At 31.9% G+C, this 19382-nt stretch overlaps 2 protein-coding genes across 6 annotated transcripts in view; both read left to right on the plus strand.

Moving 5' to 3' along the window:
* Frl (formin-like protein) overlaps window positions 1-19382 on the plus strand; it is a 139958-nt gene that overhangs the window by 87481 nt on the left and 33095 nt on the right. For all 4 annotated transcript variants that reach the window (XM_076800109.1, XM_076800111.1, XM_076800108.1 and 1 more), the window contains exon 3: window positions 17199-17285. In XM_076800109.1, coding sequence (XP_076656224.1) covers window positions 17199-17285 — 87 coding nt within the window. The remainder of the gene's footprint in view (window positions 1-17198; window positions 17286-19382) is intronic.
* Window positions 6868-11485, plus strand: LOC143360788 (uncharacterized). 2 transcript variants are annotated; one of them, XM_076799918.1, is made up of 4 exons: window positions 6868-7234; window positions 7608-7708; window positions 10826-11064; window positions 11200-11485. In XM_076799918.1, exons 1-4 carry the CDS (start codon window positions 7003-7005, stop codon window positions 11330-11332), a joined length of 705 nt encoding a protein of 234 aa, XP_076656033.1. In that variant the 5' UTR covers window positions 6868-7002; the 3' UTR covers window positions 11333-11485. The 2 variants fall into 2 exon arrangements, with proteins under 2 accessions (XP_076656033.1, XP_076656032.1); XM_076799917.1 differs by having other exon boundaries at window positions 10826-11480.

Raw genomic sequence — 19382 nt, forward strand, 5'->3', positions numbered from 1 at the left:
CCTGCGGATCTTTAGCAATTATAGCATGCAAACATTGTTAAAATACAAAAACATGTATGGTAACAAACAATAATGACATCTCTGCTCTATGCTTGCCAGAAGGAGTTTTCTAGTTGATCAATTGAACTTGCTCCTTGTCCTGATGTTTATAAAATAAGCTACTAAATTTAGAAATTGCATTAAAATGAAAATTGTTTTATCACAGTGCTATGAATAAATAAACATAAAACGAGGAACAGCAACAAGAAAATATTAAGCAAGTAAGAGAAATTTTTAAAAAATCAGGTTGGAGAAGGACGAGAGTGTTTAATTTTATAAAATTTGAGGGTGGGATTTCATTTCAAGAAATTTATTACTTATTGAAGCTAATCGGTAAGTAAAGATATTAGTATACAATTTTTGATTTTGTAAAAAAATTGCTAAAATTATGGTTTCTAACACATCTAATATAAAGTATTTATATATAAAACAATGCAAATTTATCGGAAAAAATTGTCAGTGAAATATTGTGTTAACGCAACGTTACATCCTAATGAGTTAATAAGAGCTCTTCTTACAATTCGCCTAACGATATTGTCGATATATCGTTAAGTATCAATAAGATATTGATAATCGATAGTGACACCTCTATTCTACAGTGTGTCGAAAATGTTTGAAATAATAGTTACAGGATTTAAAGTAATTAATAATACGGTAATAGCAGTTTTTTGACAAGTACAGGACATCTGAAGGTCACTATCGATTTTTCAAATAGAGTGAATTATTTATAAATGAAAATAAAAATTATTTGCGAATTCTGAATTAAAATGTACTCGGGTATTTATAAAGACCACTTTCGTTTTTTTTTTATGGAATGAATTTTTTATGTTTGAATTCGTTAGAATTGGAAATTGGAATTTTTTTTTGAAATTTTTTTTTTAATCAAAAGGTACTAAGGTACATTTGTCCTAAAACTTTCTGTGATAATATAATTTGACTTTATTCATCCTGTTACTTTTCTTATGAAATTATACTGAGAGATGTAGTATTCTCCTTTACACGTGCACTTGTAAAAAAAACAACAGCACAATGGGTGAGATCTTAGTGCTCAAAATGTATTTAAAGATCCATTTTTCCAACATTAAAAATGTATTTAAAAATCCATTTTTTTTAACTGGAACTGTGAGCAAGGAAAAGTCATTATATTGTCTCGTCTAAATTTTATCTAAAATTTGTGCTTTGCAACAGTATAAATAAGTGTTCCGTTTTTATGTAAAATTCAGAATATTCAATGAAATCAATTTTTTATAATAAACCGATCGTTTATCCAAGTCTTCTCAGAGTTTGAAAAAAAATATCAGTTTCAAAAAATAAGTTTTCAAGGAACTTTATCAAAGAAGTCCCTGTGTGTTACTCCGTAAACTAATGGCGATAACTTGTATAGTCATCGATAGTCGATGATTATGAAATAGCTTAATAGTCAACTTCATACTTAAAGATAAATAACAAAATTTATATTTAATTCCTCTTGTTTGTGAAATTTGGAGAAAGAGTGTTTTAACTTTGAGTATAACATAGCTCGTACGATGCTAAATTATAATGTATAAAACTTATTATAATTTAATTTCTGAATTCTGATAATCAAGTCTAAACTGGAACGTATTCGAAAGTGTTGTCGTTAAAATATTGAAACTAACAAAAAAATTATGCTAACCAACTATGAGATAACTTAGGCAACAGGATAGCTTAGATAACTAGCCATATACTAGTGACACTTATTAGATTCCATAAACTGGAAACTTTTCTTCTTATTTTATCCACTTACTGGATCTCTCACTATACGAGTGGTAAAGCAATAAGTATAAGCAATACATATTCTGAAGTGGCAAGTGTTCATGGTAAAAGGTATTCTGATACGCACTAATCTATAAATTACAATGTTGTTTGACACGTTTTTTACTCCTATTCTTAACATAAAAACACTTTGCGACATTTATATACTAGCGAATCATGCCCAAATTGCTTTGACACATAATCCAAGTCATTTTGCCACGAATTACTTGTCAGTCAATTAGCAAATTGATTAACACTTTGACTCACACTTTTTCTCTAAAAAAAAACCTTTTTTAAGAATTTAAAATTATATTTCAAAACTTTCTTATTAACATTTTTAAACACGCGTAACTTTTGAACCAGTGAATCCCTGGCATTAAAACTTCGATTTTTGGCATTTTCTCATAAAGATCTACAGGATTATATTTTAAAAAGTTACAAATTTCTGGGTTGCCAAGGTGAAGTTTAACCGTAATTGGGTCTTTCCTTACCTTAGGTTAGAAACCTATTGTAATTGCTACAAGAAATCTTATCGTTTCTGTCTAAGTTCTAATTTGGTGTCACTTTTATAGGCACTGCTGTGGCAGTCATCGTGACAACTCGTATTAAAAGTATAATTAATACAAGCACAGTAATTGGTACCCCATAGTAATTGCGTCCTTTACCCTGCATTTTAAAGGGTATGTGGAGACTGTTTTGACTGATTGTAGGTTTCTGCGATCTGGACAGAACAAAAGTGTGTCATTTGCTAAAATATACGGTTTGGAACAGCTATAAATTAATTGTATGTTATGCTGGTTTCTTATCTTTCCTTGTTTGCAAATTGAAACGTGAACCATGCAAAGGCATTGTACAGCAAGATAACACGAATAAACTCAAAGCTAACCCAAACCGAACGGAAAAAGTATTTTTTTTGATAGATTCTATTTAAGACTATAATAACTATAGCTGTAATAATGTAAAGAAGTTTTTCAATATTGAAAAAGTTGTTGATCACTGTAATAAATACTGAATGATATCCAACGCATAATACTATAGCAATATTAAATAATTGTTACATTTCAAAATTTAAAAATTGACATTCTGTATATGTATTTATTTGTAATACTTATGCAGATCACTCACGGTTCAAACCTTGTTAATCTTTTTCTTATGGAACCCTTTGTCAGTAAATGTTTTAATATAACTTGTTTGCATAGCACTTTTATTATACAGATTCTGACATACCTGCACTGCAAGAACACTTTTTGTACAAGTTCCTAATGATAACGTATCTTCTCATTAAAAAATATACAAGAACAGATATTTTGTTAAACGAAAGGTAGAAATTCGAACAATATTTTTTTAAAAACAAATGATAACTATTTATTGTGGACCTTGATGGAAACTACTTTTATGACTATTTCATTTATTAAAATCGTGCAACAGTTACACACTTACATTATTTACACGTAGGATAAGGGACCCAATTACTGTGCCCATATTAATTATATTTATTTTTAAAGCATAATGAATATTGAAAAACAAATATTACATTTTTTTCATTAAAATCAATTCATATATATGTTATATATATTTTTTTATATTCTTTATACTTTAAAAATAAGTATAATTAATATAGGCACAGTAACTGGCACCCCCCACAGCAATTCGGTCCCCATCCTACTACATTTTTGTAATTTATTTTTGTCGATTGTATCATTGGATTGCAACATAAATAAGGTCGTTTATCTTCAACCCCTTTCCTTCATGTATTAACAAATTGCAGAATTACAATCAATCAATTATATAATCCTTGTCTATAAGTGGCTTCTATTTAATCACAGTTACATGTATTCGCAACGAGTTATAACTAAATCCTTAAAATTAGAACATATTTATACTTGCAACCGAACGTATTTACAGTGACTCACGTAAATGTCCACGCAATTCCCCTTTAACTCTAGTTTTATGGGACCCATCAAAATGACGGATTCTAATATTTTTAGTTTGCAAATATTGAGATTGTGAAGATGCAACCATGAGGAATTATTTAACAAATTGATTTCTTTGGGTATGTATTGTTAAAAAGATGACTACAAATTTTGATAAATGCATTCATGTTATTTTTATAAAGTAATGTAAAATAGTCATTTTTAGTACTCCTAAACCTAGTGTTAAATCAGAATAACTTTTCAAAAGTGGACGCAAACATTGCAATCGCAAAGAAAATAGTAAGAGTCGTTTTTTAAAACTGTTGTCTGAGCCTGTAATGAAAATTTGGAAAATACATTTTGCAGATCTGTATCAATTGTATAGATTCTGAAAATTTCGTCGAAATTGATTTATGTTGCTATGAGCTACAAACTATTAAAATTTGTTCGTTTGCTTGTTGTTAAAGTTTCACCATTTTTAATCCTTTATGGCTCATAGCAACATTAACCTTTTTTGGCTCAATAAAATTTCCAGATTGTATATGGCCGACCCGAATTTACAAAATGTATTTTTTAAAAAATAATTTTTAAAAAGTTGTAAAGAGCAACTATTATTTTCTTCGCGATTCTGGCCGAATGCAATTATTTCAAAATTGTCATTGCACGTCATCTTTTATACCAACATTGTTCTAGCTTCGCAGAAAGCCTGAAGTTATTTAATCCACTTTTTAATTTTATTTTATTTTAAATAATAAATAAGAAATAACAAATCATCTAATTTGCAAATAATAATTAAATTTTTATTCAGTTAGAAAAGCATTTAAATAATTCCACAAAGAATTTATTTATTATTTCTTCTTGGCAAATAAAATGTTATTTATTATTTGAATTTTAGGGGAAGAAAACTAATAAATAGACTGCGGAAGTTCATGCACGATAAATATGCAAAATGTATATGACATTTATGCACGAAAAACATGCAAATATGCACGGAAAATATGCAAATATGCACGGAAAATATGCAAATATGCACGAAAAATATGCAAATATGCTCGAAACATATGCAAATTTTTCCCATATTAATTATATATTACATTAAGTGTTAGGTACAATATTGAGTATTAACAGACATTTCACAGTTATACTGGAGTATCGTAATTCGAATTACAATAAATTACAATCATTTTTTCTAAATTTGATGGCGTCAATTGATGGCGTTTGTCGATCAAAATTAATTTATACGCTGAAAATGACCGCGCTCCACATCACACGACGTTACCGGTGCATATTTAAAGTTACTTATACTGTGTTGTGGCGTACATATTGGATCTTGTACAAATTCTCCGCATAAAATTCGTACAATGCTGCCCATGTTGCTTGACCACTATTTTTTGTGTGTATGGAAGTATTAATATGTTGAATTAATTGCGATTTTCTATCGCACTTTATACTTTTATTGCACATTCCACAGTAAATATTATTTTCATTATTTTCGTCAATAATGAAATTGGGATCGCCTTCGATCCAGCTTTTCATCAGTAAAACCCTACTTTTCCAAACTTTCGGCATTTTAATAATGATCGCACGCACTCTCACAAAATTCGCTTTACCACTTCGAGTATCAAACTGAACTGTTCGAATTCTAAATACCAACAGCTACATGTGTTCTTAGAGCTGATTCAGTAAGCAATATAAGGTCGGAACATCATAACTTGTTGAGGCTTCTTCAGTATTATATCGGCGTATCACTATTATCGACGCTATTCGGTTATGATACGAGTGCTTGTTAATAGATTGCATAAATTTAACAAGATAAATGATTAATATGAGCATGAGATATGCATATATACGGAAAATAATATGTTTTAGATATTTCTCTTTGAAAAACATATGCAACAATATATTGCGTATGTTTTTCAAGAGAAATATGCAAAACATATACATTATGCAAAAAGTGCAAAATAAAAAACATATTTTTAGAATCCTCTAATCGCAAAACATATTTCTGTTTAAGTCCCACTGCTTCATCAGTTTTCTATATAAATATGCATTTGCATAAACATCCGCAGTCTACTAATAAATAATTTGGACTAGTGGTGCACGAATTCCGAATTTATAAATTAGGGGACTATACTCAGGGAACTGAGTTCGTCTACGTCTACATCAACAAACGTTCGCGAGAACTCAACGATATCCCTTAGAGCGATTGAAGATCCTTATTTCCCAACTATGGCATTCCGAATAATACATAATACATAATATTATATGTGTCTGTTATATTTATTCAAATAATCATTTAAGTAATGCCCAAACTCTGCGTGTAAAAACTTATGCTAGTCACTGTATTTTACAACGTAAAGTAAGGTAAAGGACCCGATTACTGCGGGTGTACCAATTACTGTCCCTACATTAATTACACTTATTTTTAAAACATAACAAATATTAAATTTGTTTCGATGACGTTAAAATAGGCTCAGTAATTGCTAACCCCACAGTAATTGAGTCCCTTACCCTGTGTCGTAATCCTAGAAAGTGTCCTGGAAAAATTTTAATATGAATTTTTGTCATATATATCAAAGGCCCTTGATAACGAAGGGGGGGGGGGTGATGAATTGTTTAGAATGCTGATGACGACACGCTTGGCGGTCATTAAATCGTCGAAGAGTACGAAAAAATTGGGTAACGGCAGTCACCGAGCATTGATAGTAAAGCTGGAATGGAAACTAGCCTTGAAAATGGCCGTCGAATCCTGAAATAGTGTGTGGAAACAAATTCCAGTTGCAACGTGAAAATAAATAAGAATCATGTTTAACCAGTTAACTGTGTTTGACGAGTATACTCGTCGTGAAGAAATGGCAATATTTTGTGTCATGACGAGTATACTCGTCAAAACAGCTATAATTCAAACAGCGGTTAATTTTTGCGACGCAACTTAGGTACACATTTTTCAAAGAGGTCGCAACAGTTATGCATTATCTGTTCGCCCGGTTATGCAGTTCCGGGAGAGTCGGAGCGAACTCTTGTTTGTTTTTCCATTTTGTGCTCGCGCCGTGCTCGTCCCCATCGCTAGAAGTTGAACTGCCTCGCGAGGCACGGCTCGTGACGTAGATACCTGTCGCGCCTCCATGTTTGCCTCGTCCCGAGTCTGCCTCGGATCGAGTCGCTGCCAGTCGGGTTTTCGTCGTGCTTCGGGCTGCCTCACTGCGATCTGCTTGTTCTGTTCGAACGGCTTTCAAGTGCTCTGGCCTCCACGGCGCACCACGGTTCGTTCGCGAGCATGGACAACGAGAAGTGTAAAATTTTCATCGAGATATACAAAAGACACCGATCGTTGTGGGACCCGAAACACTACGATTACCACAACAGCGCGATAAGAGAGAATTCGTGGAGAGAAATAAGTTCCATTCTGAACTTACCTGTTGCCGAACTTAAAAACAAAATGAAATCTCTGATGGGCACTTATAGAAGAGAAAGATCGCGGCAAAAGAAAAGTCTCATTACTCGGGCAGGTATGTATCGATATACTTTAATATTCGCCTTTAGTTGAATAGTGTAAAGGACCCAATTACTATGGGGGTACCAATTACCGTGCTTATATTAAGTATACTTATTTGTAAAACATAATGAATATTAAAAGAGAAACATATAACATTTATACTAACTGATTTTAATCAAGAAAATTTAATATCTCTTTTTTTTTAATGGCCATTATGCTTTACAAATAAATATAATTAATATAGGCGCGGTAATTGATAACCCCACAGTAATTGGGTCCTCAATATAATTACGATAATCTGTGATTATTGGTATTCGGTTTCGAGATCGATGCTAAATTAATTAATTAATACTCTACACTATAAATTGCATTTGTTCTTCTTGTAGGAAAGGGAGACATTTATGTGTCGAAGTGGTTCGCTTTCGATTGTTTTAACTTTTTGTCCGATCGGGACAACACGAGTCAAACTATGGAAGTGTTGACTAAAGTAAGTTTTGTTCAGTAATTGTTATAATATTATTGCGCCACAGATTCGTTGGAAGAACTTTGAACTTTCTCGGACATCTCGAATTGTACACCCCCTAAACTCAGAAAGTGCTCGGTCGGTAATAATGCTCGAGGCTTGAGGCTTCGAATCGCGACTTCCGATATGTATCGATATCTCGATTTGTTGTTGGATTCCGAAAGTTACATTATTTTTCATTTCTGTTTTCAATAAAACTTTCATAACAATTACTGTGCTTATATTAACTATATTTATTTTTAAAGCATCATGAATATTGAAAATAAAAATATTAAATTTTTTTCATTAGTCTGTTAAAATATATGTTATATATCTCTTTTTGAATATCCGTTATGCCTTAAAAATAAGTATAAATAATATGGGGATAGTAATTGGTACCCCCACGATAATTGGGCCCCTTACCCTAGTCGATACGAATTATTCAATATTCAATATTCAATATTGGGTTGCAATATAAATTTATTCTGTTGCAAATATAAATATCTTCTTATTTTAACGATTTAGTATTGACTAAACTCCGAATTTTATGCATTTTTGGGGAAAATGAGTAGATGCAATTTAAAACCGTGGAACTTGACACTTGACGTTTTCAATTTACTTTTTTTTATATTTCTCGGATTTGAACCTCTTACGATACAGTTTAACAGAGGAAATAAATTATAATTTCTTTTTTTGTCAATATCGCAAATATTAAATAATACGCAAAATTTTTCGATTATATTCTGTCGCATGTTTTGAAAAATTTAATAGAACTTAGGAGAATTTAATTTTATGGCAAAATTGAACATTTATAATATGCTTCTGGCATCGCACAGATTACAAAAGAAGACGAATGACAACACATGACATCTTACGTCAAGTCGTAAAGAAAATAAACAATTTTTAGACTGTCTTCCTTAATCTTAATGAATTATGAAACTTTTAATAACACGACATATTGTTAGCAGCTTAACTCAAAATTGTTTGAACATTGTTGTATTTCGTTTAAGGATCAGAAACATTTGCCGATTTTATTAGTAAAAATTGAAAGACGATAGAAAATCCATATTGTTTAAGATTCGTTAAATCCCACAATCAAAGATCGTAATCTAAAAAAAAAATAGGTTCTGAGCTTATAAATTATCAAGATTTACACATATGGAAATTTTAAAAATTTTAGAGAAAACCTTTTGTATTGACACAACAGTCAGTGGCGGATTTAGGGGGAGGATATAAGGGCTATAGCCCAGGGCGGCAAATTGTTGGAAAAATATCAAAGGCACATGTCACAAAAATAAAAGCAAATACATATAAATGTTAACCAATTTAAAAACAAAAATAACATGTTTGAATGACGTTGTATGAAGTTACATGAAATCATTTAAAGCCTATGGGAGGGGATTGCAGAATGCAAGTACCTAACTCCCCCCTCCCTTCCCATATCTGAAAAATAGGTTGAACAAAATTAGGGTGGTATTAATGATTTTGTGCTTTGTGCTATTGATAAACCTATGGTGTAGAGGTAGCCCCTAGGCGGCAGAAGTCTAAATTCGCCACTGACAACAGTAACAATGTTATCTAAGAACAACAATCTGACGCATTTGGCACCCTACACTGTCAATTTACATTTTCAGTAAAAGCTACAAGTGACATGTAAAGTTTAACCAATAGTATATGCCTTTGCAAAAGAAGATTGAAATAAATAATTGTTAACGCTACTCGTGCCAAATAAGTCAAAATGGTCTATTTATATTTCCTTGTTTTACAACTCTGAAATTATAAAAATGCTTTTTCTGTGATATTACTTAATAAGATTTATTTATTATAATGTACGTAATGCTTAAATTTAATTTTAGGGGAATTTTAGAAGAATTATTATATAAACTTAATTTAGAGGAATTTGTATAATGACTCTTATGTTACTAGAGTAACGGTGTTAAATTTCAATAACGTATTTTTAAAGTTAATATATTCTTAAAAATGTTATGGAACATTAAAAATTCGACAGTTTTCGTTCTGCATATCTTTAAAAATATAACAATAATGTTGACTAATGCTAATGTTGAAACTACTTCCGAGTATTTCTCATTTTATAACACATCTGATTTATGATGAGCAGAAAATATATTCCTTTATATGCCAAATGCGTTTTCCGTAATTCCGTTAGCTCTAAAAGCATGACAATTAGTTTTTCAATTATTTAAATTAAAGTCTTTAGCAACTATTGTAATCTGATTTTCCAAAATTGATAAATGAGTAACTCTATAAGTTATATCGTTTTTAAAGAAATTATTTAAATAAACAGCATTGTGATAAATAGATTATGGATTGTTTGCATTTATAACAAAAATTTTTAGGTCAAATGCAACACACCCAAAACGTTAAAAGAATGCACAAACACAGATGCATAATTCTCAAGTCATTAAGATTATCAATAAATAAAATAAATATCTATGTATGCAGCTCCTGTATTTTACATAAGAATCTAGTAATTTTGCAATGGTGGTAAAGAAATGTTTAATATGATGTGCATATCACTTGTAGCTAATGCTGTTATTTTTAAGCTCATACACATCAACAATCCGCTTTGAACATTGACAGCGTTTTTGTTTAACGAAAACAATACACAGGGACATTGGCTATGTAATCCTTATATTTTTAAACAGAAACAAATCGTTTTACAATGTACAAGAAACGTGAACGGGTTAATTTTCACCCCGAGGAACGTGTGAGGGTTAAATTGAAATGAAAAGTAGGGTAAGGGACCCAATTACTGTGGGGGTGCCAATTACTGTGCCTATGTTAATTATACTCATTTTTAAAGCATAATTAATATTAAAAAAGAGATACAAAATTTTTTTCATTAAAATCAGTTAATATACAGGGTAAGGGGCCCAATTACTGTGGGGGTACCGATTACCGTGCCTATATTAATCATACTTATTTTCAAAGCAGAATGAATATTAAAATTTTTTCATTAAAGTCAGTTAATATGTATGCTGTATATATGTTTTTTAATATTCATTACGCTTTAAAAATAAGTATAATTAATATAGGCACAGTAATTGAGTTCCTTACACCTATGCTCTTTGTCCGTTATAGACAGAAACAGATGTGTCAATGGACGAACAAAACGGGATGGATATTGCGCACGCCGAAGTTCTAATCGAAACAGTTGACGAAATGCACGCCGGGACCAGTTACAATTTGCCCCAAACGAACTGTTCCGAGTCGATCAAAGTGCCGCCAATATCAATTAAGAGGAAAAGGCGCGTGACCTCATCTCCTAACGACGAAGGCCACACGTCTGAGAAACTTTTGACTATGCTGCAAGAAAAAATGTACGTGATCAATACGGATCCTTATTTCACGTTCGGCCAACATGTCGCGAACGAATTGCGGAAATACGATACGCGAACGTTGTCACACGTGAAGCACGCTATCAATAATATTATTTTTGACGCCGATATGAGAAGGATCCAGCAACACTTACCTCCGGAAGGAGACGCGCAAGCTTCAGGAATGTGTACGTCTGCATCGGTCGAAACATCGTCAGTCTCTGATTATACGAACTCTGCGTCACGCGGCAACCGTAAATGTAGAAAGTAAACAACGTTTCGGAGTATGACAACGTTTTAAATATCTTGTAAAAATTAATGGTTAATAATACTATTACTGTATACATATAGTGCGTGTGTTCTATTTTATTGCGTTTCTTCAATCATTCCTACGACATCCCTACTGTATTGCATTTCAAACCGCTGCACACCATAATCGCCAGATCAAGACTTCTTCCCCCACTCTAATTTCCCCTTCTACCGCGTTATTCCCCCACGCTTCCGCCACGGTCCGGTCACGTGACGCGTTCCGTCTCTGTCAGGTCTGTGTCACGATGTCACGTGACCAATCCAGTACTGGTAGAGAGAGGGTAACTTTTTCCCCTCAATCCGTGCTCCCTCCCCTCATCTAGCGAGTATGCTGCGCACTCAAGCAGAGGCCATCATGCACAGAGTCGTCAGATCAGGAGAATTGACTCGGATTGACGGGAAAAAGTTACCCTCTCTCTCTCTCTTTCTCTGACACATGGGCCGTGGCGGAAGCGAGGGGGAAGGGCGTCGTAGAAGACTATGAGACGACAAGTCTTAATCTGGCGACTCTGATCATGCAATGATTGGCCGTTTCTATAAAATATTAGATTAGCAACTTTAAGCAAACATAACTTTTTCCTAAATCAGGCCTGGGCAACTGGTGACTCGCAAGTCACACGCGAGTCCTCTTCCCACTCCTGAGACCCCCACCATGCTCGTATGGGGTGCGGGAGAAGGGGGTTAGGAACCTATATAGGAGGTTACCTCCAGCAGAGATAAAAGCACGTTAGGGTAATGTGAAGTGACCAGTGGCGGGGGAACCTATACACTGGTAGTTTTGGATTGTGAAGCGACGGCGGGGAAGAAGTTGCCCAGGCCTGTCCTGAATAAAACTTATTGATTAAAGTAAGCATCGTAATGTGCAACAATTTCTGCCAACAACTGTAAAATGTTAAAAAGTTAATTTACTAATCCGTTTGAATAGGATTTATATTTTTGTACAAAATAGTTATATGTCTACTCTGTTTTTTTTTTTTTATTCAATAGTTACCATTGTATGTTACAAAGAAACTACAACTACAGAAGTAAAGTATAAATTGTATAATTTTTAACTATCGGACAATTGCAAAAGTTGTAGAACATTGGGAAACAATTGTGGAAAATGGTGGAGACTGTATAAGTGATTAATAAAACTGTTATTTGATAATGTAACCGCTTGTGTTTTCTTTTCAAATCGGACACTAACTTTTGCAATCATCAAATACTTTATATTTTCATTTTTAGTGATAGTAAAATGTACTGCTTCGTTAAAACGTTCATTGTTGTACATCAGTTTTAGCTATGAAATTTCCCATAAATTCTAAACTTAGGACCAATGGTTTGGTATTATCCCCAATTTATAGTAGCCTATCTAGCATAATAGCGTTTAGCCCAGTCTCGCCACAAGGAGGCCACTTCGAGTAGAGAGGCTCGAGGGAAATACATGGAATAAACTATCGTCGATGAAATGAAGTTCAATCCGGCTACTTTTTTTATAAAAGTTCAGTAAGAATTCTATTAATTAATTAAGAAGAATAAGTATAAATGTGGCTATGGTTTGAACCAAAATAAATTAAGCATATTGATTATTCACAAAATGGCGGCATATTGCTCTCAAATTGCTGCTTTCATTGTATTTTTTCCGCCTTTTCCGCCTTTTTTTAAAATATTAAGAGAAAACGTCAGATTTGAAAACTTTTCAAATGCCTGTAACTAAGTTAATTTTGCGAGTTCAAACAAATGCTTTTGCACACATATTCTACATCACTTATACTTAAAGAAAATGCTAAAAACACGATTTTTTGAAAATGGAAAGCGTAAAGTCGAAAATTTCACTTTCTTTCAAATTTAAATTTTTCAAAAGTAGATCAAACTAAAGACAGCGAAGAGGTTCCAGTAATTTAAAAATACTGTTGCATTATATTCGAATTATCAAAATGACTATGCAAAGAAATGAATGTAAATATATGTAGCTCCTTATCTTCCAATGAATGCAGACAATAAATATTTTGGATAAAAACCTGCAATCTAGTGACGAGGAATAACAATTTTTAATAATTATCGAATCGCAAGTAAAATTAAAAACGTATTGGGCAGTAATTTTTTCCCTATATCACAGAGTTAGAAATCATTGTCGTTTTCGATGAAAGAAATGTAAACTTCGAGAGATAATTCCCTAAAATTGCATATCTTTTTTTCTATTTTTTCTATTTTTAGCTTTTTTTACTTTTGTCAATAAACAAGCAAATATAACAGACTGTTTGGAGAAACGAATCACAGAAATAAAATGACTACAAAGCCCATCATAGATATCCTTCGCTTAATGATACACAATAACAACAATAAAGAAGGAAAAAAACTTGCGTGCGCTATGCATACGACGTTAACCCCTTGCACTGTAATAACATGATCAGCTCGTAACAAGCAGATTGCGGAAGTAAGTATACATATCACTATTAATGTTGTCGGTAAAATGATACTCTATTCAACTGTACGAAAATTGGTATCTCATCGTCTTCGTGACCTATAAATGTTTAATGTTTCGCCAATATTATTTCTATGGTAAACAAAGAGAAATTGCCCCTATCAGAAAAATATTGCACTTTTGTGCTTCTAAAAAAGACTTGCATTGAGGCAGGTAGGTTTAGACAATCATTTAATTAAACACGTTACACATAATTATAAAAACAGAATAAAATAGTTTCGCCAGTTTTTGAAACCTTATGTTCTGTTCAACACTAGGTTTTTAATTAGGTAGTTAATTATCGTTATCTGGAGGTTACTTGTATCCGAAACGAGTTCATATTTGTGTAAATTGTTTGCAATAAATGTTTGTAATATATCGTTTGTAAATTGTAATGTATATTTTAAACAATAATTACCAATTACACTACAATTGTAAAAATCAAGTACTGCTTTAAACAGGCTGTGAATTTATGATCAGGTAATTATCGTGTAAATAAACATTTACACTGAGTATGAAATCTATATCTGTCTTAGTGTTTCAATAAATATCATCGAACTATTGAAACTGCTTTGGTTTTGTGTTGAAATTAGAAGAGAAGTAGTATCTGTTAGGGAGATTTGAAAAGAGAACTTATTAGAGATTTTAGTTATTTTATCGTGATCATTATTATAATGGATAATGTATTTACAGGTAATAATGATACTTAAATGTTCGCAGCCCCGTTTCGTTCAATTTATTTACAGATAAATTTATTTATAGAGCTGAATATAAGCACTTGTACCGTAACGATATTATAAATTATGAACGTATTAATTCATACACTGGATACCTTTAAATGGAGAAAGTGCTGAGCGTTCCTACAGAGTTTCTCTCTCTCTCTCTCTCTCTCTCTCTCTCTCTCTCTCTCTCTCTCTCTGCCAGTACCGGATTAGTCACGTGACATTGTGACACATGCACGACATAGACAAACCGTGTCACGTGATCGAGCCGCGGCGGAAGGGAGGGGAATAGCGCTGTAGAAGGGGAAGGGTAGAGTGGGGAGGCAAGTCTTCATCAGAGGCGACTCTGCGTTTCTACAATATAAAACAATATTTCAAGGCTTTCTAAGAGAACATGTGCTGTACATGTTACCTGCGTGCCGGCGCCATTAATTTGGGTAATTTCACGCATGTGATCAATGGGGTAAAATAGGAAAAATTACTTTTAGACCTATTTTCCCTATTTAGTCATATGCGAAAATTCTGAAAAAAGTCAAACAGATGTTAAATATCCAGATACATATATTGTAATTAATTCGGATTTTTAAGTTGACAGTTCTTCAAAAAAACAAAAACCTCAAACAAATCGGAAAAAATGCAGATTTCGCATTGAAGTTCGAGAGCGACATCATTTATATTTTTACAATATCGCATTTTTTTTTTTTTTTACCGCATTTTTCGACGCTTTTTCCGGGAAAAATGAATGTTCGACTAAAGTTTTTACATTTTGTGTATTCTGTATGTTAGTACTGTTAAAGATTTATTTGATATTGTATAGTTATTTCGAAACAATGGAATGATATTTTGTTTTTATTTTTCTTCCCAATTGTCAGTTTTGATTTTGCTAAGCCGTATCGCGCATTGCTGATCGTATCGTATGATAATACAAAGTTATTAGATTGGAGTGGCTGTGAGCTGCGAAAGCACTTTACTCGTAAATTCTAATAGAGCGCTAAAACTTTGTCATACTAATTTGGCGAGACAATATCGACATTAGTATTGTTTATTTAATCGATACCAGACTAATACATCATCCATAAAGTTCTGTACAGGAGCACTTGTAGGATTACCCTGTGATCCAAACTTTTCTTTTTATTTTCCAACCACTTTATTAGGGTTGGTATTTTTCAACCTTTTTATTTTCCCATTTTTTAGGATCTTTCGATTAACCACAAATTGCAATGTTAAGAATTTCAAAACTAAATTTACTTCGACGTATATCCAAGGTCACCTTCACATTTTTAAATGACACTGTGTGTGTTTTTTAACTACATAGCGTTATGGACCACGTTAGGACGAAAAATAAAAAAAATTGTAAAGTAAAAAACAAAAAAAATTAAAAAATTAAAATCGAAAAATAAATTGTATTTTAACATTTTATCCACCTATTAATAGTATTTTCAATAATTCTGCTGTGACAAAGGAAGCTTGAAAATCTTCCTTTGCATAATAATACTAAACGAAGTTGTTAGTACTAAATTGTACGAAATGAACGTGGAATTGTCTACAAATTTAAACACATTGGTCATAAATTTATAATGTTATCGAAAATGCAGTAGTTTTGATAATGTTTTCGTCAATGAATGAACACAGCTATAAAAGCTAGAAAGAAATGGTATTATATAATGACAATAATGTTTCGTTAGAATTGATTGGGGAATTATTTGGAAGTTGTGAAGCTGTCGCGTTCAAAGGACGAAAGCGATTCAATTATAAATTCAATAATCACCTGCAATACCGTGAGTGATGAAATTATTGGAGCTGCAGCACGAAAAATTAATTTTTCAACTATATGATGAGTCTACTGCTAACGTGCATTTGTAATTTGCAAACATTAATACTTCATACAATAATAGTGAAAATTCAATATACCTAAACGTTCGTTTAAACATGTATTGTTTTAATGTAAAATCGTGGACTTATGCGAGTCGTTTAAATATTCGGATTACTTACTGCATAATTTTAAACTTTATGACGGTGGCAATAGGATAATTTCAATGACATCATTTTTCGACATGTTCTTATGTTTTATTTAATTTACAGTTTCACTCACATAATTGATCACACACTTTAAATCAGAATAACTTTTCTATAAATGGATCAAATGACTTCAATTTTTCTGTAAAACTGGAATTAGTTTCGAAAATTTTAGAAAAATTGTGTTTGGTCTTAATCGCGAAAGAAATAGTAAAGGTTGCTTTTTCGACTTTTTTATCTGAGCTTCTAATAAAAATTTAAAAAATATGTTTTGTTAATTCATATCAGTCATATACATTCAGCAAATTTTTTTGAGATTAGTTGCTACAAGCTATAAGAGATTACAAATTGTGGAACTTACAATTTTCCAAGTTTTCAGAATTTTTAATCGTTTGTAGCTCACAGCAACACAAACCAAATTCATTCACATTTTTTAAGTGTTCATTACAGGCCCAGGTAAAAAAAGTCGCAAATGACAGCCTCTAGTATTTTTTTCAAAATTATTTCAATATATTCACTAAGCGAAGTCGCTTGTTCTATGTGTAAAAATGGTATTCTGATTTCAAGAGTGTGTGGTCAATAATGCGAGTCCCTGTAATTTGCATATTTAATATCAAAATATAAATGTTACACGTTTCTGTTTTCAGGAAAGAGTGCAAGCCAAGGATCCGCCATCACATTACCTAGCAAAATTACGTACCTACCTGGATCCAAAAGCGTCGCGAAGCCATCGAGTATGTTACAATCAAAACATTTTTCTTTAAATTTTATGCGTTCATCTTTTCGTCTCTTTTACGTTACTACGCGGATTCCGCCAAACTAAAGACATAATCATGCATATAGTGAGTAAAACTTAATACATAACGTAACCGAAGAAAACTTTTCGCAGGAAAATAAACTGTACTAAAATACAGAAACAAGTATTTTTATAAAATTCAGTTTTTGTTGTCATTAAATCCATTTTTACACCAAAAGTATATCGTAGAATTTCTAAAACAAAAACAATTCTTCATTTCGATTATGTGTGACAAAAAAGTAATATATTAGCTGAATAACTTCTAGCAGAAAAGATGTAGCATGTTGCATTTGTGAAAAAAAATGTTATTTGTATACAAATAAAATTTGTAGTGTTTCATTCATATCACTATGGCGGCGTTAAAAAATGAACAAAATACATTGCTGTGAATTTTCATAATCAGTGTTCTAAATATTACATAAACAAATGTTCAAATTGTCTCGTTATACTGGTCTTTTGCAAATAATTTTTTTCGGTTGCGGTTGTATAACGCTGTACGTCAGTGCTGGGCACGGTTGGGGCCCCTCAAACGCTTGCTTCCCCCACCAACCTCTCTTTCGCGCAGCGCGCGCCTTCGCACAGTGCGGACAAATAGCCTGTTTGCGGCACTTCTCGAAGTTTGGTTATTAATGCATATATAGAGGAAATTGTTTACAGACAATTATATTTACCAATATAGTTAATAATTTTAACAAAAAAAAATAATTTTTAGAAAAAAAAATAATTTTTAGAAAAAAAAATTTATTATTAAAAATTAACAAATTTATTTTTAAAAACGAACAAGTTTAGAACAAAAGTAATAATAAGTGAACCATATGTAAAATTAACAATAATAAACTTAAACAAATTATAATACTAGTGAATAAAATGAATAAACTTAACAAAACGCTATCCGAGTCATTCTCGGTACTTTGATTGCGACCCAAAATCATTGACTCTCGTGAACTTGCACATCTCGATCTATCCTTACATTCTTATTACTTTTTCAATAGTTATAAAACATATATTAAAAACAAATTAAAAATACATAAAAATGATTGATATATAATTATTGCAAAATTTTATTATGCATAAAAATGATTATTATATGATTATTATTAACAATTTCCATCCTAATACGCATTTTTTGCAAAAGAAATGTATTTCATATTGTGAAATACACGAATATTGAACTTTTCCAGTAAATTTCCCACTGTAACTGTGGCGAACAAATGGCAAAATTTGTTACAACCAAATTTGTTTACAAATGTATACTTATTGTTAATTATTCACAGAAAATGAAATTTAACAATATAACTAATACATTTAAAAAGAAAATAACAAATTTTCCACGATAGATCCTAAAGGAAAGGTATAGACACCTCTTAAAAAGTTTATAAAATTGAGAGTCGCAAAAAGTCGCAGACAAAACTATGAAATTCTTAAACTATAATAAGTAATGTATCCGAATATGCATAAATCTCAGGACATGTTTTGCCGTTTTTGTTTTATGTTAATTTGAAGTTTTATATGCAATTAACAAATAAAACCACCATCGAAAATTTGTACAAAAAATAAATCTACTTTATTAAATGTATAAAGAATACATATTCCTTGGTAAGAACTTTCCATTACACAGAATTATTATTGCACACTCATTTACAGTTAATATAACATTTCTCGATTTTTGGCACTTTAGAGAGTGCCTCCATGGCCAAATTTTTTTACAAAAATCTAAATTTGGTTACTAATGCATATGCAATGGTAATGAGTCACAAAAAATTTCATTTAAAAATAAAATTAATAAGTTGAAAAAATAAATGATTTCTATGCATAAAAAGAATTGTTAAATGATGTTTAAACGAATAATAATATGAATTTCCTGCTAATATGCAGTTCTGCCAAAGGAAATTTTCGTGCATCGTCAAATAAAAATGTAGTGAGATGTGCCGACTTGTCCGCACTGTGCTTCGTCGCGTTCGCTAGTGTCCCGTGCATAGTCGCCAGATCAAAACTTGTTCCCCTACTCTAATTTCCCTTTATTACCCCACGCTAT

This window comes from Halictus rubicundus, chromosome 14 (assembly GCF_050948215.1).
Source record: "Halictus rubicundus isolate RS-2024b chromosome 14, iyHalRubi1_principal, whole genome shotgun sequence".
Classification (NCBI taxonomy): Eukaryota; Metazoa; Arthropoda; class Insecta; order Hymenoptera; family Halictidae; genus Halictus; species Halictus rubicundus.